General features: G+C 38.0%; 2 protein-coding genes across 3 annotated transcripts in view; both read right to left on the bottom strand.

The window, feature by feature from the left end:
- capn1b (calpain 1, (mu/I) large subunit b) overlaps positions 1-1,706 on the bottom strand; it is a 29,726-nt gene extending 28,020 nt beyond the window's left edge. Inside the window, exon 1 of one of the 2 annotated variants that reach the window (XM_053229356.1) lies at positions 1,545-1,706. The gene's annotated coding sequence lies outside the window, so the exon portion shown is untranslated. The remainder of the gene's footprint in view (positions 1-1,544) is intronic. The other variant, XM_026947988.3, reaches the window with a different exon arrangement.
- Positions 1,707-5,153: 3,447 nt separating this feature from the next.
- On the bottom strand, positions 5,154-25,047 carry LOC113547602 (calpain-2 catalytic subunit). The gene is made up of 21 exons (XM_034299624.2): positions 24,529-25,047; positions 23,744-23,813; positions 18,737-18,855; positions 18,295-18,428; positions 16,796-16,964; positions 16,585-16,668; positions 16,386-16,471; positions 15,901-15,969; positions 15,037-15,197; positions 14,046-14,215; positions 12,832-12,843; positions 12,516-12,727; positions 11,274-11,310; positions 10,899-10,964; positions 10,659-10,716; positions 10,512-10,576; positions 10,226-10,294; positions 8,850-8,928; positions 8,359-8,475; positions 6,651-6,709; positions 5,154-6,561 (listed from the first exon to the last, which is right to left on the bottom strand). Exons 1-21 carry the CDS (start codon positions 24,874-24,876, stop codon positions 6,538-6,540), a joined length of 2,208 nt encoding a protein of 735 aa, XP_034155515.2. The 5' UTR covers positions 24,877-25,047; the 3' UTR covers positions 5,154-6,537.
- Between the last annotated feature and the right edge of the window lie 113 nt (positions 25,048-25,160).

Here is a 25,160-nt window from a genome sequence, read left to right as displayed (position 1 = left end):
TATTCTTAGCATGTTTTTTTTTTTTTTTCTTCCAGAGAGCTATCAAACCTAAAGCATTACGGAGAGATTTCTGGCAGCTGATAAAGAACATGCAATACAGTATCCCGAAGGAATGCAATCTTTTAAAATGTTAACATCTTTGGGAGCGCTGAAAGGTTCTACAAAAAAAAAAACACCCTGCAATAATGTTTTCCTACAAGAACTGGTTCCAAAGAGAACCTTTTTGGATAATTAATGGTCCTTAGCTTCCAATGAACCCTTGAAAAACTGCCTTAACCCTGAGCGGAGGTGTACAGTCAAGATGTACAGGTGATAAAATACCTCAGCAAGTCAAATGCATCAAACCAAGTCAGGTTTGATGTTTATATGGTTCCGTTTGCAAAAATGACACATTCAATGACGCACTGAATGTAAACTCGTGCCGATCCGACTTTGAAGCACACAGTCGTTAGTTATAGTTTGCCTGCTATAACAGTTCTTAACCAAGGAATAAAACATACGCAGGCAATCTGTTATGATAAAATAATCCACAGCAGGGTGGCGTGATGAGGCCTGACGTTCGTCAAAACACATCCTGAAGCGTTTCATTCCTCATATTCCACAACAATCTGCTAACGATTACAATTTTCAATTCATTAACGGATGACACGGAGCTTATTGACCATACAGAGACAAATTCGTTCCTGTTATAGCAGATAAACTAAGTCGTTTCCTCACCAGCCTCTCTATTTACATTATTAACCTTGTCACGATGCTGAGAAACCGGAACGCGTAACCTCTCCTCTATCCTGAAGACTCAGTGACTGTTACATAAACACTGACACTGGAGACTCCTTCCATAAATCACACACTGCAATAACAAACAACTATATCAAAGATTAGCTTATACATTTGTCAAATAACAACATATTTTAATCGGTTTATGATTAGTCGCAGATTTGTTGTGCGTCCGCTGTAACTATAGCTACAGTAATGTTACAGAATAAGCGTATTGATATAAATCTGTGATTTGCCTCGCAGCCGGATCTACTTTTCAAACTGTAAATTCAGCAACACTTTCCGACCAATCAGAATCGAGGATTCAACAGCGCCGTGGTATAAGCGTTCATGTAAACTATGCCGTTTCAGCATTATAAAAAAAAGAGTTGAATATTAGATTATTAATGCTAGGTTTGTTACAAATGACCACTTAAGCGAGCGAAAGAGACACACTTTAGACCGCATTTTGACGTTACTCTGCTCGAGCCAATGTTTTTTTAAATGTGTGTGGATAATGTATCCGTGTGCTCACATTTGTTTTGGCACTACTTAATGATTATTCATTTGGGTGTTGTATTCTAATGTGTTGGAAAACTTCTAGAACAAAAACAAGGCATATTTGGTCAAAATATTCGGCAGTATTAGTCACCCGGGTCCAAAACATACTCGTCCATTTATATATATATATATTTATATATTCAGTCCACGCACATCCGGTGCCCCGTCATAGTCATTACAGAGGTTATCCAAAAAAAACAAAACAAACCGGAAGCATGCAAACTTACCACTATTTCTCTCTCCGATTTGCCTGAGCCGACCAGCACCCAGCTGGTTACATGAATTTAAATGAAAAAGGGATGAGATGAAGTCATCACCCACACACACACACTCACACACACACAGTGCACAATCTCTGCAGTGCGCAGCCCTACCCTGGGGGCGTGGCCTCACAGTGACTGATATTAAGGGCGTGTCCCAAATCGACCCTGTTCCATAAATAGTGGACTAAGGGTAGGGAAGGGAACATTCAAGCCTGTGTTTTTTTTTTCTTGTGGTCCTGCACACATCTGGGAAATATAACACACACACACACACACACACACAAATCTAAACTTCTCACTTCTCTGGTGACACTTTTATATTATATATATATATATAAATATACACACACACACAATGGACATAAAAGGTCTACACACGTGTTAAAATGGCAGGTTTTTGTGATGTAAAAAAATGAAACCAAGTTAAAATCATGTCAGAACCGTTTCCACCCTCAATATGAAATTACAGTGTATAACATACACTGCCTGGCCAAAAAAAAAGGTCGCTGTTTGGGTTTAAATAAGCAAATACTTAAGAGCCTATGATTGGATCATTACTGCAGTGATTAATATGTTTCAGCTGGCAACAATTCTTTTAACCTTAAATGATGCAGTGTGTAGCTTCTCATTTCTTAAACGACCATGGCAGATTACGTATCCCATGGTCGTGGAAAAGATGTTACTGAAGAGGAAAATTGTTGGCCTGCATCAAGCAAAGAAAACAACTAAGGAGATTGCTGAAATCACTGGAACTGGGTTATGAAATGTCCAGTGCATTATTAAAGCCTGGAAGGATAGTGGTGAACCGTCAACTTTACAGCAGAAATGTAGTCGGAAAAAAATCTTGAATGATCGCGATCGGAGATCTTTAAAACGCTTGGTGATGTCGCATCGTAAAAAATCGACAGGAGAACTCCCGGCTATGTTTGATAGTGAAAGTAAGAGCATTTCCACATGCACAATGTGATGAGAACTTCCAGGATTTGGACTAAACAGCTGTGTGGCCACAAGAATGTGCCATTTGTTAGTGAGGTTAATCGGAAAAAATGACTTCAATTTGCTAGGGAGCATAAAGACTGGACTGTGGATCAATGGAAAAAGGTCATGTGGTCTGATAAAATCAGATTTACCCTATTCCAAAGCAATGGGCGTGTCAGGGTAAGAAGGGAAATGCATGAAGTGATTGACCCGTCATGCATAGTGCCTACTGTACAAGCCTCTGGAGGCGGTGTTATGATCTGGGGTCGCATCAGTTGGTCAGGTCGAGGCTCAGCCTCATTGTGTGGCAATAAAATGAAGTCAGCTGAGCACCTGAATGTACTGAATAACCAGGTTATCCCGTCAATGGACCTTTTCTTCCCTGACGGCACAGGCATATTCCAGGATGAAAATGCTAACAGGCTTAACTTGTGAAAGAGTCGCTCAGGGAGCATGAGGAATCATTTTCACACATGAATTGGCCACCACAGAGTCCTGACTTTAACCCCATTGAAAGTCTTTGGGATGTGCTGGAGAAGACTTTACGGAGTGGTAAGACTCTCCTGTCCTCAATGCAAGATCTCAGCCAAAAATTAACGCAACTCTGGATGGAAATAAATGTTGTGAAGTTGCATAAGGTTGTTGAAACAATGCCAGGACGAATGCGTGCCGTAATCAAAGCTAAATGCAGCGCAACAAAATATTAGATTGTGCGACTTTTTTTTTTTTTTCCAGGCACTGTATAATTAAGTGAAAAACAATCAGAAACATTTTACAATAACCTAGTTGCACAAGTGTGCATACCCCTAAACTAACACTCTGTTGAAGCACCTTTTGACTTTATTACACCACTCAGTCTTTTTGGCTCAGAGTCTATCAGTTTGGCACATGGCAATATTTTCTCACTCTTTCTTGCAAAAACATTGTAGATCCGTCAAATTATAAGAACATCTCCTGTGCACAGCCCGCTTCAGGTCGTCCCACAGATTTTTAGTTGGATTCAGGTCTGGGCTCTGGCTAGGTCAATCAAAAACATTGCTCTTCCTTTGGTTAAGCCATTCCTTTGCTGATTTGGAAGTACGCTTTGGGTCATTTTTGTGCCGAAACATGAAATTCCTTTTCATCATCAGCCTACTAGCAGATACCTGAAGGTTTTTCACTAAAATCGACTCGTATTTGTAGCTATTCATGATTCCCTCCACCTTGATAAAAGCCCCAGTTCCAGCTGAAGAAAAGCAGCCCTAAAGCATGATGCTGCCACCACCATGCTTCACCATATGCATGGGTATGGTGGTCTTTTGGTGATGTGCCTTTTTTTTGTTTGTTTTGTTTTGTTTTTCTGCACAAAACATACCTTTTGGAATTATGGAATTATTATACCTTTCAGAATTGGTCTCATCAGACCATAACACATTTTGCCGCATAGATCTGTGCAATCCGTGGGCTGATTTAGACGAGCTTGGATGTCTTTTGTGAGAAAGTGCTTCCGTCTAGCCATCATACCCCGTAGCCTGGACATGTGAAGAATACACCAGACTGTTGTCACATGCAAAGAGTAATCAGTACTTGTCAGATATTCCTGTAGTTCCTTTAATGTTGCTGTTGGTCTCTTGGCAGCCTCCCTGGTACGTTTTTGTCTCGTCCTTTTGTAAATTTTGGATGAACGTCCTGTTCTTGGTAATGTCACTGTGGTGCTCCATTTTCTCCACTTGTTGATGATGACCTTCACGGTGTTCCATGGTACGTCTAATGTTTTGGAAATTCTTTTATACCCCTCTCCTTATTGATATCTTTCAAGAAGTTAGACACCATACATGAGTAAGCTCCCCGCGGACCCTGGCTTCAGCAGTCGGATGAAACCAAGAAGATGTGAAGAAAATCCTACAGATACAGCTGATCTTTCTTTGAGGTTAATCAGAATAATTTCATGGATGACAGCTGTATGATAATTACTTTTGAACATGAGATTGAATGTGAGTGGTTCATTCTGAACACAGCCACATCCCCATTTATTAAAAAAAAAAAAAACAACAGTGTGCACACTTATGCAACCAGGTTATTGTAACTTTTTTAATTTTTCCTATTTTTCCCTAAAATGTTTGACTGTTTTTCACTTAATTTTTATACGTTGTAATTTCACAATGAGGGTGGAAAAGGGTCTGACATGTTTTATCTTCATGTCATTTTTTGTACGTCGCAAAAACCTGCCATTTTAACGGGGGTGTGTTTTTATATCCATTGTATATATAATATATATATTCATTTTTTTCATATTTTTAAGTTGTTTTCTGTTTGCTGTCATAAAAAAATCAGATATTTCTTCCTACCTGTCTGCATGTAACTTATTGCTCTCCACTAAATCCACCTTGAACACCTTAAAAACACCTAATTTGCATAATCTTAATATCTACACCCATGTAAATTGTGGTTTTTTTTTTTTTTGGTTTTTTTTTTTTACACTTTTTAAGTTTTAATACCTTTTAAGTTAGTATCTATGTAATTTATTTTTTTTTTTAAACACTCCCTACTAAGTCACTTGTAGTCGAGCTGTTTGGAGGTCTTGCACACGAAAAATGACTGCAGCTTCAAGAAAGAAACCTTTAAAGATGTTTAATGTTAAGGAAAAGCCGAAATACATCGATTTGTCAGTACATTGTGAAACAGCTCCGAACACCACCGCTGAGAAAAAAAAGACAAACAATAAAAACGCCACTCTACCAAACACCCACCAAAACACAAAACTCACAACAAAATCATGCAGCATTTTTGATTAAAGTACCCCTGAGGGTTTCATTTTAAATCAGAAATGTAATGCAAGTTGGAAAACAAATTATTTAATATGCTTTTCAATGCCAAAAAACACCTAAAATTAGCAGGCCTACATCTTTCCCTTCAAAGAATGCAAGGATCTATGAATACGCATTAATATGCAAATTGAAAATGGCAAAAACTCCACCCCTTCAGCAACACGACCAAATGTGGCCCTGTATGTGTGCGCCAACCCGCAGTTTTTGATTAGCATTGTCATATTAGAAGTGATTCATACGAAACACCATAACAACTATGATTCATTCAATCCAAACATGTCTTCTTTCTAGCTAAACATTCCCAGTTACCTTCTAATCATTTGCATATTTTAGCATACGCTTCTGTGATAGGTTCAAGCTCTTGTGTCTATTTTGTGATGTCACAAAATGAGCTCATGTGTGACGCTCCCTGAATCCTCTCTCTTTCAATCTTTCAATTAAAACCTCAGGGGTACTTTAACTGTCAGATATATCACAAAATTATAAATTTCTCCATAAAATTTAATAAATTTCAGAGTAGCGTAGTGTTTTTTTATAGGTAGCCCTAATTTTCCCTCACCTTCATCCCTTATCCTTCAAGCAAATAAAACAAAGGGCAGATTTTGAATGATCTAATATCGTCACATCAACAAATATCACGCTATATAAAACATTCGATATTAGCCTGTGTGTATTCCAAGGCAACATGAACTTTTTTTTGTGATGGCTCGATTTTTTCACGATAATATAAAAACAATTCAATCTTTGGTAAACGTCTATCAAAAAAGCATCCAGAAAGTGACAAGATAATCTTTTATTTATTATTATTTATATATATATATATATATATATATATATATATATATATATATATATATATATATATATATATATATATATATATATATATATAGCCTATAATATTATCTGCTTAGACATAAATCTTTAATTAGTATAGTTTTATATTTTACGCACAGCTAACAATCCCATAACAGCATGCTACTTCCATGTATATGGTATAATAGCACCCGTTTAACGTTCCAACTAAATCTATTGTAGACAAAAAAATAAAATAAAATAAATGTTCCTGATGTTCCTTATGCATACAGCCTGCCTTAATAATCATGTTTAAGCAATGGAGAATTTTTAGTATGGGACTCTTAGCTTGTCTGCTGCGCTCTGGGTGGTGCTGTTTAGATCATAGTTAAACACAGCCACTGTGGAGACAAGAGAGAAAACAGTATTTAGATAAAACAGATACATTTCTGTTATATATTTCCACATGAGAAACCTGAGGTAAACTAACCATTTGAAAGTCCAGCTCCAAGAAACCGGTGTTGTGTGGATCCATCTTCCGGAAAACTCCTAAACAACAGGAAAGAGAAATGCAAGATAGGGGTCATGGGGGCGTTCTCAAATATTTAGTCCAGATTGAAAAAGTAAAAGAACATTGCCATTAGGACAGGAAAGGTAGCTACTGTGCCCCAAAAAGAAATTAGAGTCATATTGTGGCAGCTTCATGAAATAACAACGGCTAACTAGCTGAAATGCTAGCAAGCTAACATGCAGAAAAACAGACTATCTATGCTAATTGCTCAATACATTCAGCAAAGCCTATCCATTGATCAGTGCAGGCTAACGTAAACGAGCTAGCTTAACAAGATAATAGCATTCGGAAAACTTGCTAGACTCCTGTAGTTATGGTCGTTTGGCTAGTGTGTTTATGGTTGGCGTGGTATGCTAGCAGATACAGGACACTGACCATTCGTTAGGGTTTTAACAGGAGACATATTTTGTTAGTTTGGCCATGTAGTGTTTTTATGGTCAACATGCTATTCTAGCAGTTATGGTAATTTGACCATTCATGAGTGTTTCTGCAGCAGATACGTTGTTCCTGTAGTTATGGTAGTTTGCTCGTTCCGTAGTATTTTTATGGTCGGCATGTTATTCTGGCAGCTAGAGCAATTTCACTCATCATTAATGTTTTTACAGAAGGCGTGCTACTCCAGCAGTTATGGTAGTTTGAGCATTCATTTGTGTTTTTACTATAGATGTTCTTTGCAATGGTTATGTAGAGTTTTATGCTAGACATTTTATTCTAGAAATTATTGCAATTTGATCATCTATTAGTGTTTTTACGGTAGGCGTGTTACTCTGGCAGTTACGGTAGTTTGACCATTTGTCACAATACACTAGATGTACTGTTCTTAATTTATGGTAGTTTAATCTTTAAGTGTTTTTACTGAAGCTGAGTTATTCTAGCAGTTCGTAGTTTGACCACTCATTAGGGTTTTTTTTTTTTTTTTTTTTTTTTTTTTTTACAGTAGGCACTATATTCCCGCACTTATGGTAGTTTGACCTTTCATTAATGTTTTTAGAGGAGATGTATTTATCTTGTACTTATGGTAGTTGCTCTCATAAGTCTTTTTACTGAAGCCGTGTTATTCGAGCAGTTGACCTTTCGTTAGTGTTTTCACATAGTTGCCATAGTTTGACTATTCGTTCACGCTTTCGCAGTATTCATGTTACTCCTGCAATACGCACGCTACTCCAGCAATTAGTGGTAGTTGGTAGTTTACTTTCTCATATGCCAAACTAACAGAGTGGTGTTTGGCGCACTTCTAACAGGCATGGGTGAGGTGTTACGTTGTCGTTTGCTTATTTTTATAACATTAATACTATGGATAGACATGAGTACTGGTATATTCTTTTTGAGGCAGTACATAGATTACATCTATGCCTATTACCGTAAAAACATCTTTAGAATGGAGCAATGGCCAAAGGTATGTGGACGTCTAACCATCTCACTCATATGTGCATGCTGAACATCCCAGTCCTTAGTTCCAGTGAAGGGAAATCTTAATGCTACAGCATACTAAGTCATTTCAAGTTTGCAGCAACATTTTGGGGAAGGCCCACATATGGGTGTGGTGGTCAGGTGTCCACATAATTTTGTCCTTATAGCTTATATTGTTATTTTTTTTTCTCTATGCAGAATTTAGGACTACACTTACGGAACATCAGCTCCAATCGCATAAGGCAGCCCACAAAGTCATCAAAGTCAATGGTGAGGTCAGGACCAGCATAGCGAGCCACCAACAGCTGGTAGATGGTATCATTCAGAGTGAATCCTATCAAAAACAAAAGACAGATTCGGAGATCTTACGGGCAAAATTTCCTCCCGATTCACAGTGGAAATATTAGAATATATTCAAACCAGTGCGATAATGCGTAGGAGTATAACATGTGATGGTATACCATGTTAAAAAAAAAAAGAAGAAAGTCCCAGAAACACATGGATGAATTAACCCATAGGATAATATTAAAAATTAAAACATTTATTCTATGCACTATTTCGTGCATTCTGGTATTTCATGTTCTTGTACTCACAATACTGTATTGCTGTGGGAAGCAGTAGACAGTCAGAGCTGTGAGTGTTTATCAGATCAGTGTGTGAATAGAGGTCTTGTGACTGATGTGGGACGAGTGTGTGTGTCTGACTTACCAGCTTTCGCCAGCGCCCCACGAAACTCTGGTGTGCTTATATTCCCGGAACCATCCATGTCATTTTGTTTATAGATGTCCTACAACAACCATAAGAAAATACTAATAAGTTAATTACAACTACAAACAATCTAGAATGATCATTCAGGAAGCTATGTATCAAAGGTACTACATTTTCCGGCTGTAAAACGAGCATCAACAACAATGTGGTTTTTGTAGTGCCCCAATTTTAAGCTGCGCATTTGTTACTGTTATTATGGTAGACATTCTACTCCAGCAGCAATTTGGTAGTTTGGTAGTATGGTAGTATGATAGCTACAGAACAACTGAAAAAAAACATTTGGCTGCGTCTTTAATGGTACACATGCTATTGTAGTTATGATGGTAATATGAAAGACAAAGAAAAAATCCTAACAATTACATTAGGGCTCCAGCACCTTTGGTGCTTGGACCCCTAATAGTAAGAAAAATCCTACAATTCCAATAAGGTGACAAGCAGCTTGTGATTGAACCCCTAAATATAGCGTACCTTCAGCAAATACCACCCCCAGTGGCCGGTTCTTGCGAAGTTACATAGAACAATAACAATGACGAGGTAATATTTCTAGTCATTACGGTAGTTTGAACATTCATAACGGTGTTGATGTTTCTAGCTATTATGGTATTTTGACCATTCATTCATTCATTCATTTTGACCATTGCATGCATAGTTATAGTAGTTTGCCCATTCTGTAGTGGTTTTACGGTAGGCATGATATTCTGGCAGTTACGGTAGTATCCTTTACTGCTTATCTTGAAGAGGTGTTATTCCAGCTGGTATTGGAGTTCAACCATTCATTACTTTTTTAATGAAAATGTATTACTCTAGCAGATATTCTAGATTGGCCATTAACTAGCGTTTTTAAGAGTAGGCATGCTACTCCAGCAGTTATGGTGGTTTGATCATTCGTTTTACCACAGTTAGCTTACTCATTCAGTACTCACTCATTAATAGGTAGTTGCACATTCAGTAGTGTTAATGGTAGGCATGCTATGCTAGCAGTAATGGTAGTTTGACCAGTCTGTCATATTTTTCCTTAAAATGCGTTATTCTAGCAAGTTTGGTGGATTGACCATTTGTAATGAGTTTTCAGTATTCGTGTTATTTCCACAGTATGCATGCTACTCCAAAATTTACGGTAGTTTACTGTTTCATGTGGTAAAATTAGAAAGGGGTTTTCTGATAGTCTGATTACTACTTAACGCTGTGATACTTTGGACGCTGGGGCTATATTCATAGAAAATACCGGTTACCATTATCTAAAAGTTAAAAAACACACTCCGTTCAGACTCTTGCGAGACTAAAATAATCCAAGAACATTGATCTTATGTTCCTACCATGTATTTCTGCACTTTCTTCCACAACGTGGCGAACTCGCCCAGACCAAGCTTCCCATTTCCGCTGTCCTGAGCGTCAGTCAAGGGAAATATTCAAAATGGCGGCTGCATAAGAAGCTGAATTTGCATGGAGGACCTGGAGAACTTGGTTTCCTACAAACGTCCATGATGACCATGGGAAATTACTTCCGACTGACTCGTTATCAAGGTGTACGATACCACCGGAAGTTCTTACAAGACTATGTCAGACATTGGCATAATACTGAGTGTGCTAACATGAGGATACATCCATGAGGTTGACCAAGGTGCGACATGTGTCCTGGGAGAAGCCGTCTGTCTTAATGTCAGTTCCTTGAAAATCGAAACACAATCCGGTAAGACAAAGTCCGCCTATATTACGATTAGTTCAACAGGATGATAAAAGTATACGTACTTTTCGAGACAACTTTGTTCAGTATTGTTTTGAGCTCTGCAGCAGAGATCTCCATGTCCTGGGAAGAGACAGACGAGTGATTTCAACAGAAAACACAGCTAGCTATGACTAAAAGATTGAACAGTGCGGCATTTCATTATTAATATCAAAGCTAAAACTAAAATGCTTATGAAGACATGAAAGCGTTCATTTCAAGTGATTTGGATATTTTTTGAGAAATGGCTGAAGCTCTGTACGTACACTTCCTGCCAGTTTCATGAACAGGCTCCTGAAGCTTTCTTCTACTTCACTGTCGGACACGGTTTCCTGAAAAGGAAAGCTCAGACGTGTTTATATCTACGAAAAGAATTTCCGTCAGGTGTTGTGACATCATCAATACTTTCAGTTAGAAACCTTATATCATCAATACATGACATCATCAATACTTTCCATTATAAACCTTATAAACGCAGTAACTTTTCAAGAACCTAAAATCTCAGAGTATCTGTTCTATTTTTTTGAGTAAGATTAATGAATTGTGAGCTTTAATGAAGGCTACTACAATTAAAAAAAAAAAAAAAAAAAATTATTTTTTTAATAATAAAATAATTTAAAAAAATCTAAAACCAAACTCACGTTTACTAATTTAGCATCGACAGGATCATCGCACCGCCTGAGAGAGGAAAAGAAGTCCTGTTACTCAAGAAGTACATGTACTCTACATATACTGAATAATAACTATTGAATTATTCATTCATTCATTCATTCATTCTGTTTCATTTAGTCATCAGTTCATTGTTTCTTCCATTCATTATTTCATTCATTTTTACTCTTTTGCTCATTCATTCATTCACTTATTATTTTATGCATTTGTTTTTTCTACTATTCATTCATTCATTCATTCGTCCATTCATTCTTTCATCCAGTCTTTCTTCTCTTTATGCTTGCATTCATGCTTTCTTTCTGCCACTTTCATTTCAATTCTTTCCCAATCATTCATTCGTTCATCAATCCGATCATTCTTCTTTTTCTGTCTTTCTACAATTCATGCTTTCATTCATTGTCTTTTTTCTTTTTTCTTTAGTTGTTAATTCACTGTTTCTTCATTATTCATTATTTCATTAATTCTTTCCCTTTCATTCATTCATTCATTCATTCATTCTTCCATTCATGCTTTCATTTATTCTTTCTTTTTGTCATTCTTTAATTTTTTCCTTCCATTTCAGTTCTTTCCCAATTTTCATTTCAGTTCTTTCCCATCTTTTTCATTCATTCATTCATTCACGCACACAATCATTCATCCATTAATTAATTAATTATTTTTTCATTAATTCTTTCATGTTTTTTAGTCATTCACTAGTTGTGTGTTTCACTTATTGTTTCATTCATTCACTGTTTTCTATCAGTCATTCATTCATTCTTTAAATAAATTCATTATATGTGTGTTATTGTTCCCATGGTAACAGTATCATGCACACTGAGGCCTTGTACACACTGACGCGGATACATTTTAAAAACACCGTTTTTGTTTTTGCCTTTTATGGAGTTTGGTGGGCGTGGCTAAATGTAAATCAGCAGTGAAGTGCTGAATGGAACTAATGCGAAGAAAATCAGCACTACCGAAAGTTGTGTAAATCTTCTAGGAATTTTTTTAGAATTTATAGAACTTGATAAATGAAAGATTAATAAATGAAGCACAATATACAAATGTCAATGGGGATCAAAATAATATTTTGTTATGAAAATAATGTTCTGAAATGTATCTGTATTAGTGTAGACATGACCGGAACGTTACAGTGTAACATACGGCTGATTATCAGCCATAAATAATCTTATCTAATCTGAGCTAATCTGTGAAAGAGGATCTAAAATGCTTACTGTGTTTCAGTCTGCTTCTCGGAGAAGACACGCAGGCAGAAGTCGCCGTCCTTTTGGGGCTCGAAGGTGGAGGGGACGATGAGGTATTCGCCAGCAGGCAGCTTGAACCGCGTGCTGACCTCGCGCAGGTTGATGAAGGTCTCAGAGCGAGCTTTTTGCACGTGTGTCAGGAAAAAGTTCTTGTCCAAGTGCAAGTTTGTCTGGCCTTGGAACTGGTGGAAGGACAGAAGAGCAGGAAATGCACAAAAACCTGCATTGTATGTATGAACATTTCTACATAAATAAGAGATGGTTATTAAATTATTAGTGCTCTTACCTGTGAAGGCACCTGTGGAAATGCAGAAGATAAAAACGTGTCAGATTATCATGAACATATCAACGTCACATACACAACACTTTCACACATACAGTACTGTTCAAAAGTCTTGGCGCCCTTTTTTTTTTTTTTTTTTTTTTTTTTTTTTTTAGTACAAACTTTTTTTTTGGCTGAAATAACTTTTTTCCAGCACAAAATTAAATGTTCCAGAAAAATGTTTGTATGTCAGTAAAGAAAGCAGGATATTACATAAGAGACACTTTTCAGACAAAAAAAACATAATGAAGGCAAAAATAAGAAGGAAGTGTGACAGTCAGTCTCCAGAAGAACTGTGGCTGCTTCTGCAAGATGCTCAGTAACACTTACAGCTCATTTCCTTATAAAACTGCACAAATTGTACCTGAGACTACTTTTTTTTTTTTTAAAGCGAAGGATCGTCACACCAAATATTGACTTTGTTTCATTTATTACTGTTTACTGCTCTTTATAGTAGTTTTTAAACGTAGAAACATTTAATTTCATTACCTTTGACGGCATATTTGCTCTACAGCATTTCTTGGCATGTGCCTAAGACTTTTGCACAGTACTGTATATAGGAATGATCTGCTTTCAAATATTCATATCCACTTATATGCATCAGATTTGATACCAATTTACAAATCTGTCTAAAATTTTCCCAAAAACGTGGGATCACACAAATGATACGTCCTCAGCCATCACCACAACACACACAAACATACGGCAAGGTCACTCCATGCACTGGAAATTTCCCCAGTGGTAACACATGCTCGATCATCTGATGAATCATTTCCTTTTCTCCAAGAATATCACGACGTTGTTTTGTGTCACAATAAACCAACTCTCTTTACATCCTCTACTCTATTTCCTCATTTCCTTCATCCAGCTCTTCAGCGGTTCTTCTCGCCTCCATTTTTTTCCTTTTCCTAATTCATTTTCATACAACGGTAGTGCTCTGGCTCATCGTGATATTATACAGTATAACCAGAGATCTTTACCAGAAAAGAATCAGAATTTTTTTTATATAAAACTGACAAAAAGGGGGGAAAAACTTATGTTAACCACATAGTGTCGAAAAAAATTCAATGTATCCTTTTTAAGTTGATCTCACTGGGATATCCCATCCCTATAATCTCGTATATACTCCAGGATCAGGATATAAAAAGACCCATGAGATCCGCGCCTCTCCCTCTGACCTCGTAGATGGCGTAGCCGATGGTGTGCATGTCCCCTCCCTCCTTTCTTAAACGGCGCCGGTTCTTCTGGATCAGACCCACGACGAGGCTGCAGCCCGTCTCGTTGTCATTCGGGTCGTCGTCCTCTTCGTTCACCTTGATAACGAACTGCGGGTTCATCCAGAACGTTTCTGCAAAAGTGAAACAATGAAACAATGACTGGCTCAGGATGAAGGAAATCCTGTTGATTTTAATGCGGACACTAATCTAACACGCAATAAATCACTAAACTAAATCAGTGGGTTTGTTTGTGTGTGCTGTCTAGTAAAAATGATTTAAAGGCGAAGATTATAAGGACGTTACTGATGACTAATAACATGAATCGTTTTTTTTTTTTCCTCAAGTCCATAGACCATAAGACCCTTTTGTTCTGTCAAATGCGTGTCAAATGTTTGTAAGAAACTTTTATGTACTCTGGTGCTTGGATTGTACCTGCTCTCACATCGCTTTGGATAACAGGGTCTGCCGCATGCATAAATCAAATCAATATATCAAATACTGTATGTACAGCTTGCCCACAGTACACAAAGCATGGTGGTGGTAGCACCATGTTGAGTGTTAACCTTAGTAACTTGGTTACTTCTCTGACTATTGCCCTCCTAACCTAGTCACTGACTTTTGGTGGACGGTACGCCACTGTTCATCACTCTGGCATCTCTACCAACTGCAAACCAACCTTTCCACATCACTTGCCCCGCCCACTTCTCTGTAAAATGTCACTGTAAAACGAATAACCTCTTGTCTCTTTGTCTTTTAATTGGTGGTTTGGTGGTTTGAACATAGAATAAAAGACTTTTGATTGATTCTTAAACCCAAATAAGCCCAGCCCCTATATCCTACCTGTCTTTCAATTCTTCCCAACCAAGACACGCCTAAATCCTGTCTAGCAGGTTGGTCTAAAATGATTGAATCCGACCTGTGGGTTTTTAGTTAGTTCATAAACTGTGCTTACGAGGATGATTCCTGCACCCTCCCGCTGTGGAGCCCCTCCTCCAGGTCCCGCTATAGTTGGTCACGCTCCATGGCTTGACTTGGTCGCTAACGATGGCGTCTGGGGTCAGGGTGCAGATCTCGATACGCGAGTACTGTCGCTGGAACTCGGAAAACGCCATCCTATGCGCAAACATACAACACGACTTAGAATGCACGCGCTCAAAGTAAAAATGTCACCACATTGTATTAAGCCAAGGACCCGGAATCAGATTTTTAGCCAGTGGTTACGCTGTTTTATGGTGACATGGCTTTGCATTGAATCTTAGCTAAAACTATTTTTTTTTTTTTTTTAACTTTATTTCTCTCTAAAAGGCTTAATTAGGATGTGCTATAGCGATACTAAAAACAACTGGGATATGAAAAACATTTTAACTTAATTATTTTGTGTCATATAATGGTACCTGACAGATTATTTAAAAAAAATTTTTAAAAATACACTTTTTAAACTTTAAGATTAAAGATTAGCTTGTTTCTAATCCATTAGTTTGGTTATTTTTATTTTTTTTAAATAAAAGATTTTTTTGTTTTTTTTTACCATTTAATTTAACAAATTAAATTTTCAGATAGTTATGTTAGATGGAATTTACAATTTCTTTTATTTGACTATAGTGTTTCAAAATTATTAGTCTTATATTTTTTGATAACATGATTTTGTATTTGTAACCCGATATCATTTCGTGTCAATCTGTTTAATCAGAAAGTGTTTTAACATGAAACACTTAATAATGTGCTAAACATCTTATATATTATTATTATTATTATTATTATTATTATTATTATTATTAATAATAGATTTGATTTTTAACATGAGAGTTAACATTACCAAAACTCTCCATCTTCAGCGTTGGCGTTTGGCCTCTCCGAAGGATCCACAGAGTTCCACTCAGACGAGCTGCAATATCAAGAATAAAGCATTAATGTAGTAATGTATTCATTTTTAAAAAAAAAAAAAAAAGTTGTTATTTATTACAACATCCTGCCAAACGCCCACGCGTACGAATAGCAAGTAGAATTTATACAGGTTTGGAAAAGGTTTTAACATTACTATAGTACAGTATAACATTAATGTTATATTATAGCTTAAGGGAGTTAGATTACAGTATATACAGTATTTATAAATATAATATATTTATAATGTAAGATTTATATTACTATATATTTATATTATATACATTATACCCATATTTGTAATATAAAGTTTTCTGCACACTTGTAATAAGTACTAAAGTACTAAAGCAGAGAAGAGTGTGTGTCGGTTGTGAGTGCGTGTGTGTGCGCACACGCGTGTGTGTGTGGGGTGTGTGTTACCCATCACTCCAGGCTCCAGTCCACTCCACCTGACCCCACGGGTTCCTCATGCGCACCAGCTTCTCCAAACCGCCACGGTAATTGACCTTAATACAAAACACAACACACAGGGTAATGTTACACACACACACACACACACACAGAATGTGAAATTATGATTTTATAAATATGTATATGTTTTTATGTATTTTTTTTATACCTCGACAGCCCCTGTCAGCGAGTAGGCGTGTCCCTTCACCAGTTTCTGCCGAGTGATGGCCTCTGAATCAGCAGCACTCGTGATCTACACACACACACACACACACACACACACACACACACACACACACAGACCCCGTATGAATAGCTTATTTCAGCCAGGCCTGGTTATTTAAAAACATAAGAGAAGAGTGTGCATGAACAGCGCTCACATCTATGGAGCAGCCAAGCAGTGCTCCAGACGCCAGCGCTTTCTTGATGATCTGGAATATGTTTGCTGGCGCGGTCCTCAGCTCGTACTGCTCAGCAATTCCACCGGTGAAATCCTCAAAACCTTCGGTGGTGGAGCCTCCGGACAGAGCCTCGTACGAGCCGTTCACCCTGCAGAAAGTTTTGAAAAAATATCAAATGGAGTAGTTGATGAGTAGATGGGATAATTAACAATGTTTACACACACAAAATTCAATTCCTGAACTCAGCCATTAAGTATAATTAAAGTCACTAAATCTTATGTAACCGTTTACCCACTATTTTCTCTCCCACACACAAGCCTAAGAACATTTTTTTCCTCTTCTGTGGCTTTCCCTTTTAGCTTATTGAAATGGCATAAAATGGCACGAGAGTATGTATTTATTTTATTATGTATATAAATTACATTTTTATTTTATTTCATAATAGAATAAAATCTTTTCAGAATTGCTTGTAATAAATAAAATGTTCTAACTTACATGCATTCAGAAGGACAACGTTAAAGTTTGCGTTTTTCTCCATTAGCGATCCTAAGTTTGTGAGGTTTTAAGAATTGCTGCTGTTGAGCTGATTGATTTTGCAAACTGTATCCATTATTAGTGCATTCTTTCTTCTTCATGTTTTCGCTTTTCGACCCAGACAGAGGAAAAAATGCATCGTATTAATAAAGCACTCTAACTCTCTCCTCAGGCTAAGTTTAGCAGCTCCCCTTTTGAAAAAATGCCAGCCCCAAACCTCAAATCTACACCATGTGTGGACCACTTCCTGGAGCTGGTTTCAAATAAGGTTGAATCATGTTCACACTGCAGTCAAACTGCAGACCAAGGCCACCTCTCTTTAAAAGTTTTGGATCTTTTGCTACTACCACTATCTAAGTGGAAATCAATGTAGCTTGATGACATGGTGGGCCTTAAGGATGTAGCGGAGGTGTTAACATCGCTAATGAGAAAATTTTAGCAGGCAGAGAGACAAATCTGAATTTTGACACAAATACATTAGCTTATGTCAGTGGACAAGACAGATGAGGCTGTGGCTGAGGCTTGTGAGGTCAATGGTCATCTAGATAGAGTTGGCATGAAGCAAAAGTAACCACTACGACAAACAAATGAACGTGTTTCACATCACGCGTCCTTTCCCCTTCAGTGAGTTGACTCTTCTGTCATGTTTTATTGGCTGTTCGGTCTGACGGCTGCTTTATCTGAAGAGGCAGAAAGTGTGTGTCTTATCTTTTAGTGATGCTGCTGCTCCTTAGAATTGAGAGGAGCCAATGGAGGTGACTGGGGCACCTTATAAGGCAAATCCCACTGGACTGTTTAGCGATGCACCTAAACTCACTAGCTACTTACTATGACTGGTAAGGGCAAATTTTTTTAAGGAAGAGGGAAGACACAAAGCCATCCAGAACTCTGAGCACGGTCTGGATAAAATCTAAAGTAGTGCTCAGAAGCAAAGACACACTTACTTAGCGTAGGCCTTTTCCAATAGGGCGCTCCAAAACTCGTTGCCTTCTTCCGAGTGGACAAACAGCAGCTTTCCATCCTTCACGGGTAGCCGATCGTCAATGACGACGTCCACCCACTCGCCAAACTGCCAGAACTAGAGACAGCAAGTGTGGAAGGACTTTTTTTTAAAAACGATATCTTAAAAATTAAAATATAATCTCTACATGATCAAGTCAAACACTGCCATTAAGAATAAAACTGTTCTGTAATCTCTGCTCCTTTAACTGTAAATTCCATCCACCCATTTTCTCTTTGAGGACAAGAACGTGGAGAGGACATCTCAGCCAGACATTATGAGATGTCTAGATTTTGGAATTAAATACATTGATGGGTGTAACATGACCGTTGTTGTGATATAGAAAACATTTACTGGACCTAAAAGAGATTGGTATACATGAACACCTGAAAGTGGAAGATTCCAGCATAGCCAGATCCAAAATCCTGGCCTTTAGGGACCACCCTGGCCATCACATCTTCGTTCATCGTGAGAGAGGCAATGGCCGCCAAGAGCCAGCAGTCCCCTGAGAGACAGAAACAGAAATCCTCAACTCAAATGGTTCAAACTGCATGTTAGATATGTGCCAATAATCATTTATACAACATATTGCAATATTCAGCACCCATGACACATTACAATATTATCACAGCCCCATGTCCAATTTACTAAGCAGCCTAAGAACATCTGTCTTGTGAGGTTTTGTGTTTTTGGACTAGGAAGCATAACGAGTATTTGGTAAAGGAAATCCTATAACAAGGTAAACAAGTTTTAAAAAATGTGACTGACATAACTCACAGTTTCGATTACTTTTTTTTTACGACAACAATTATTGTAATAATATAACTCTAGTATATGTACATAATCATAATACATTTCACTGATATTGTAATAGAATGACAGGACAAATGTCTTGTGATAAAGATCCTCATAAGACCTGTCAAATCCATAGTAACCTACCACAGAGATAATAATAATAATAATAATAATAATAATAATAATAATAATAATGAGAATAAGAAATATAGCTGCAAGAGTGATCTGCGGGGTCCAAGCACCTTTTGCAAATACAGCCTCCAGTGGCCAGGTCTTGCCAAGTTACACAGACCTCAAATGCCACCTCATATTTGGTGATGGGAGCTCCGCGCTAACCTTATGAAATGCCTTGTCAAAGCCGATTGGCTGACGGTGGCCATGTTTTGTAAACAACCCAGTCATTATTTGAAATCCAGTTGCAGGTTAGCATAACGATGCAGCTGCACCCAGTAAGCACTGAATGGCATATGGTGGCCATATTGGTTATAGATCACTATTCGAATGTTAGATTGGACCAAGTATATTGACACCAATTTTGTGTTGAATGGAGTTTTCATATATTATGCAAATCAGCTCAAAATCTAAGTAGGCGCAGCTAAATGGTCTAACTTGCAAATTTGTTCCCAGTAACTTTTGAATGAAATGGAGAAAAAATTCTCTCGGTCCTCGAGATCTGGGCCATAACAAGAGTTCACAAAGTCCTGAAGATTTTCTTGTGGCAGAAATGTTATTGGCTGTTACAAAGCGCTGACACTAGAGACTCCTTCCATAAATCTTAAATAAAGCAGAACGCTTCACCATAACAGACTGACTTTTTTTTGTTCATTTTCCTGTCAATGAGCTGTTACCACAGAAACCCAAAAGTATTAGAACAAGCGCATTAATACACACATATGACCTGAATTACTGCTGGCACTACTGTCAGAAATGTTTTTATAAAAAAATTAATCAACACCTTCTGACCAATCAGAATTGAGAATTTTACAGCGCTGTGCAGTACTTGTTTATTTATGGACAGTCTTGAAATCCCTAGGGTGATTCTTCTTTTCTCTGTGTCATGTGACCACTAATGGAATGCTGAAGGGCCGCAGTGTGTATGTGGAATGTTTAATAAACTTCTTCAAACTCCAGACGCAAAACCATTGGCACGCGCCACTCAAAGAAGCAGGTGTGCAGAGAGACAGCAATGCATAATATTCACTCTAAACTTTATCGTTCATTATGTAATCTCTCGGCGTTTCTGGCTCAATGACTTGGCACGAATCCAGAGGGAAAAGCTGAACACAAAAGATTTGTACCCACAGACATACATTCTTAAAACGGACACAAGTTTTGACATGTCTACATGTGCTGAATTACAGAACAGTAGAATAGTTGTTGTCGTTAAATCTTTCACTCCTAATCAAGAATTTTCCCGTAATCGTCATGGAATTTGGGAGTTTAACACACCCAAGCATAGGAACAATGTTCACACCTGTTAATAATAAAGGTTTGACTGGTCCACACCAAACAAAGTAGGTGTGACAGTACCATTAATGAAAAATCCATTCTGAATGCTTTGCATAATGGGCACGTTGTTATTAAATGCTGTTCAACTACCAGCTCATTGTGGGGCCCTCGCTCCCTATCTACCTAAAGACAGCGATGCGGCGGAGCTTTAATCTCTTCAACTCGCTCACTTCCTTATCTATATACTCTGTTCAAACAGATCAGCTTTCAAATCTTTCACGCTTTAACGGCATGTCACTTGTCACCTTGCAGATCGCCGATTAGCTGAGCAGACTCTGGGACTTAGGATCTAGCGTTTCGCGTCTCCGATGGCTACTTCCACAATGGATTTCTCGTTAATATGATGCTGAACATTGCTGGAAAATGGTGAGCGAGAAGGGAACCTCTTTTCTTTTTAGAAGCTAACAGTGAAACATGATCATAATCTCTTACATTTGAGATTGCTGACAATATTCCCCAAACCCTACCCCCACTGCCCCAGCCATTAATTTCTCACAGGAATAATGGAAATACAATGCCAACCAACAAATTAGCACCAGAATCACCAAATATTTGAATATAAACATATCTAATGTCTTTTTTTTTTACGCCTTATTTCTTGATTTTTGATCTGCTCAGATCAGGTCTTTCCATGTTGGTATCTGTTTTTAAGACGCACTTTTTTAAGAAAGACTTTTCAACTGGGAAGAAAAGTCATTTTGTTTATTAGAATATTACGTCTGGAATCTCTGTCTGTTGCCAAAGGCAAAAAAAGAAGCAGTAAATGTATTTGTGAGAAACACCCCGAGCACTCACGTCTCCCCGAGTCTACTAGTGCAGACTCGTTTGTGAACTATTCATGTGCTCGTAGGTTCAGTAGTTTAATCTATAGGGGGAAAAAAAGTGAGTAGATGCATAAATGATGTGAGGAAAACACTAAACAAATCACCCTGGATTAAAAACATGCAAATCGTCCTGCATGCCAGCGCAGTCGGCTGTGGTCACAGAGTCACGCAAGCTACAGAAGAGCTGAACCTGATCCTGTTGCTTAGAGCTATATGAACATACTGAGGATTGTGGACTGTGTGTGTGTGTGTGTGTGTGTGTCTTCTCTCCTGCATATGGATCATATTTCAGTAGTAACTTTTGTGCAAGCGAAACAAGATCACATCCAGAAAAATGCACGTTAATACTCCGTATTGCAGAACAACCTGTTTAGAGGCTTTACATGCTCTATTATAAGGGTGTTTTTGCATTTGCAATGTGTACAGCGTTAATCTTTTAGCGAGACAGACACCTACGCTGATCCCAAGTCTTTTTTTTTTTTAAAGTGTTGTAAAGCTGATAGGAATTTGAGAAGAAGAAATATAGCTGCAAGAGTGATCTGCGGGGTCCAAGCACCTTTCGCAAATACAGCCTCCAGTGGCCAGGTCTTGCCAAGTTACACAGACCTCAAATGCCACCATAAATATTTGGTGATGGGAGCTCCGCGCTAACCTTATGAAATGCCTTGTCAAAGCCGATTGGCTGACGGTGGCCATGCTTTGTAAACAACCCAGTCATTATTTGAAATCCAGTTGCAGGTTAGAATAACGATGCAGTGCACCAGATTTCAGATTGATCAGACATTCCTGGGCTCCACCCAGTAAGCACTGAATGGCATATGGTGGCCATATTGGTTATAGATAGGAATTTCGGCTTAATGCTTATTACAGTATGTGACTATGTTCGATTTGTAAATGTAAATTGCAACAAATGCAAAAATGTTGCTTAAAGATGATATATTTCATGATGTGTACCTGCACTCGGTACTCTAGTACTACAAGTTAGAGCTGTTGATTAATGGATAAAATGATAATCCTGATCATTTTTGCCTTAAAATTGAAGTCAAGATTATTTATCCTGATTAATCACATCATATCAAACGTATAAATCTCATCACAATAACGCCCTTTTTTTAAAAAAATTATTTTACCACTCAGAGGTTGATCATTTTCCAATAAAACATGTCATACTTTTTTTATTCATTTAGAATTACAGTTGATGTTGTGGACATTTCATCCACGAAATAAGTTCCTGTCATCATTTACATTAACTTCTCTATCCTGAGGTAAACTTACAGATTGGTACAAAGCACTAACACTGGAGACTCCTTCCAGAAATGCTAAATAAACATCTCCTTACAGAAAACTTCACCGTATCAACAATTATACATATCTATTTGTTGATGTTTTTAAAGCTGTTAATGTAGTGAGTCCGCTATACAAGTCCCTTCTGACCAATCAGAATGAAACGCTTTTACTCATTTATTTTTTATTTATTTAAAAAGACAAAAAATCAAGTACACAATTGGGGCAAAAGGGCTCGCTGGGGTGGGAGCGGGGGTTGTTAGGGGAAATTTGAAATCACCTTAATACTGAATATAAATACAATTAAACTTATACAATTCAAAAAATGATTCAGTCCATCATGGATATCATTTGTTTTGGGTAGCATCAGAACCGGCTCTTGGTCAGTGTTCAAATATGTCATCATGATAATGTGTCGTAATCACCTGGCTTTTAATTAATGAACCAAATCTGTGACTTAAACAGTGAGTCCAGGAGGACAATCCCATTTCCTCATGACACATGAGAATTGACAATACGTGTACATCCAGTGACACACCCAGATCTCCAGGTGATTCTTTGTTTTCATTGTTTATACTTGTTTGACCTAGCAAGTCCGAGGTGTTCAAGGTTAACGCTTCTAAATGTCGAATTTTACACTTAGACCTTGCTTGGCATTTCGGCGTCTGCGTAATATTAGGTTATTTATTGGCATGCAGGAAACGGGAAGCTCGAAATGCCAAACCTTAGTGATTTTAATTACTTACAATGCTGCATAATATGTAATAAAAAAAAAAAAAAAAAAAAGCTGCTGAACCAGTTCAGGGAGTTAACCACTTGGGAGTCAGGGTGGTTAAAGGAGGGTAGCAACCACCGGCTTATTTGTTTTTAAGTGAGCGTGTGCGTGCATGAGAGAAAGTCATCACTTCCTGTTTCAGACATGTTGTGAATAGATACCATAGCACCTACAGTAATTTTGATATCAGCTGCCGTGTAGCTTACCCAGAGCTCCTTGGCAGATATCGGTCCGTGTAGCTCCTCCAATGATGAACTGAGGACTGGAGCACAGCTCCTGTTAAAAAAAAAAAAAAAAAAAAAAAAAAAAAAAAAACCACACACACACACACACACACAAATGTAGACACACCTGGAGCAATTATCCTGTCTTACAATGGCTGTGCACTGCTGTTGGTAAAAGCTGACACCCATCTTTAACTACCTGTTCGTTTATAAGGATTCGTACGCAATAAAACGAAGATATCATCAACGTTTTTGAGATTTTGAGACTTATCCAAATTAACAAATTATATAATGCAAAAAAAACCCCAAAAACAAACTATGCAGAGTTATCAAAATATATAGTTTGTCATATCTAATATGACTTCACTTTGGTTTATAGGTCAGAAATGAGTATGTGCTTCCACCAGTACTGCAAAACAATCCAGTGCAAAAGTTTGTACCCCCCTCAGGCAAAATGGAGAAGATAAACAAACTGTATTTTTATAGGAATAAATTACAACAGGTAAGAAAAATGCTGCATCCCTCTTTGTGAATATGACAGAACTATTCCCTTGCACAATCTGCTTCTGCCTCTTGACTTGGTTTTCCCCCAGCCAGTTTCTCAACAAGTTCTTTTCTCATCCAAATTGGCTTCAGGATGAGAAAAGAAACCCCCCTTTAAAAATAAATCTGCATGGAATATTTTCCAGAAACATTCTCAAAAGAAACACTGCCCAGCATCAGCCACACTTTTGCAATCAAAGTCAAACTTATTCAGCTCTACTTACTCCAGGTCTTTTCCATTGCACACCCCTGGTCTTGGAGGAATTTGGTCCGAGCTCCTGAAAGCCCAGGGACTCAGGCGCAGCTGGGAAATAAGAATCGCAGAAAAGCTGGCCCTGGCTCTGGCACTGGCTCCGGAGCGCCTCATAGTCCTGGTTCAGGTACTTGTTGGCGCTGGCGTTGGTGCCGAAACCCGCAGCCCGGGCTCGCTTCTTGGCCAAAGTGGATGCCACTCCCGACATGCTTGAACCTTCTTCTCCAGAGAATCCGAATAAAGTGCGCGTTGCGATTGCAGAAGTGACTTTAAGGAAGTTTTTGGCTTGTCCTCCCTCGGGCGTGGTTTCATCTGTCATGCAACCTAGGAATCCTGGATACCTACTGAACTGTGCGTCAGGAAGTGTTTACATCTTAAACCATACATATTATTATAATAACATAAGATTATATCATATTATATTCTAGGATGGAACTTTTTCTTAGAATAAAATCTAGTCTATCTTGCAGAACAACAAGCAGGAAGACGTTGCTGGTTGAATAACAATTCTTTTCTTGTTTGGCGTAAAGTGCACTAGGTAGGGAGTTAAAGCTGCGATTTCATCCCCTTCGTAGTGCACCTATGTAGGGAACACCGACTCGT

This window comes from Pangasianodon hypophthalmus, chromosome 25, assembly GCF_027358585.1.
Source record: "Pangasianodon hypophthalmus isolate fPanHyp1 chromosome 25, fPanHyp1.pri, whole genome shotgun sequence".
Lineage (NCBI taxonomy): Eukaryota > Metazoa > Chordata > Actinopteri > Siluriformes > Pangasiidae > Pangasianodon > Pangasianodon hypophthalmus.
Note: the sequence above shows the minus strand (reverse complement) of the source record. Positions and strands in the feature narration are given on the sequence as shown.

What these genes read in the sequence shown, in the direction of transcription:
- LOC113547602 (XM_034299624.2), bottom strand. Translation starts at nt 24,876, where the DNA reads ATGACAGATGAAACCACGCCCGAGGGAGGACAAGCCAAAAACTTCCTT. An exon ending in ACTGGAGCCTGGAGTGATGG is followed by an intron (nt 15,970 to 16,385) that starts GTAACACACACC and finishes TTGATATTGCAG; the next exon opens with CTCGTCTGAGTGGAACTCTG. An exon ending in TCATGAAACTGGCAGGAAGT is followed by an intron (nt 10,717 to 10,898) that starts GTACGTACAGAG and finishes GTCTCTTCCCAG; the next exon opens with GACATGGAGATCTCTGCTGC.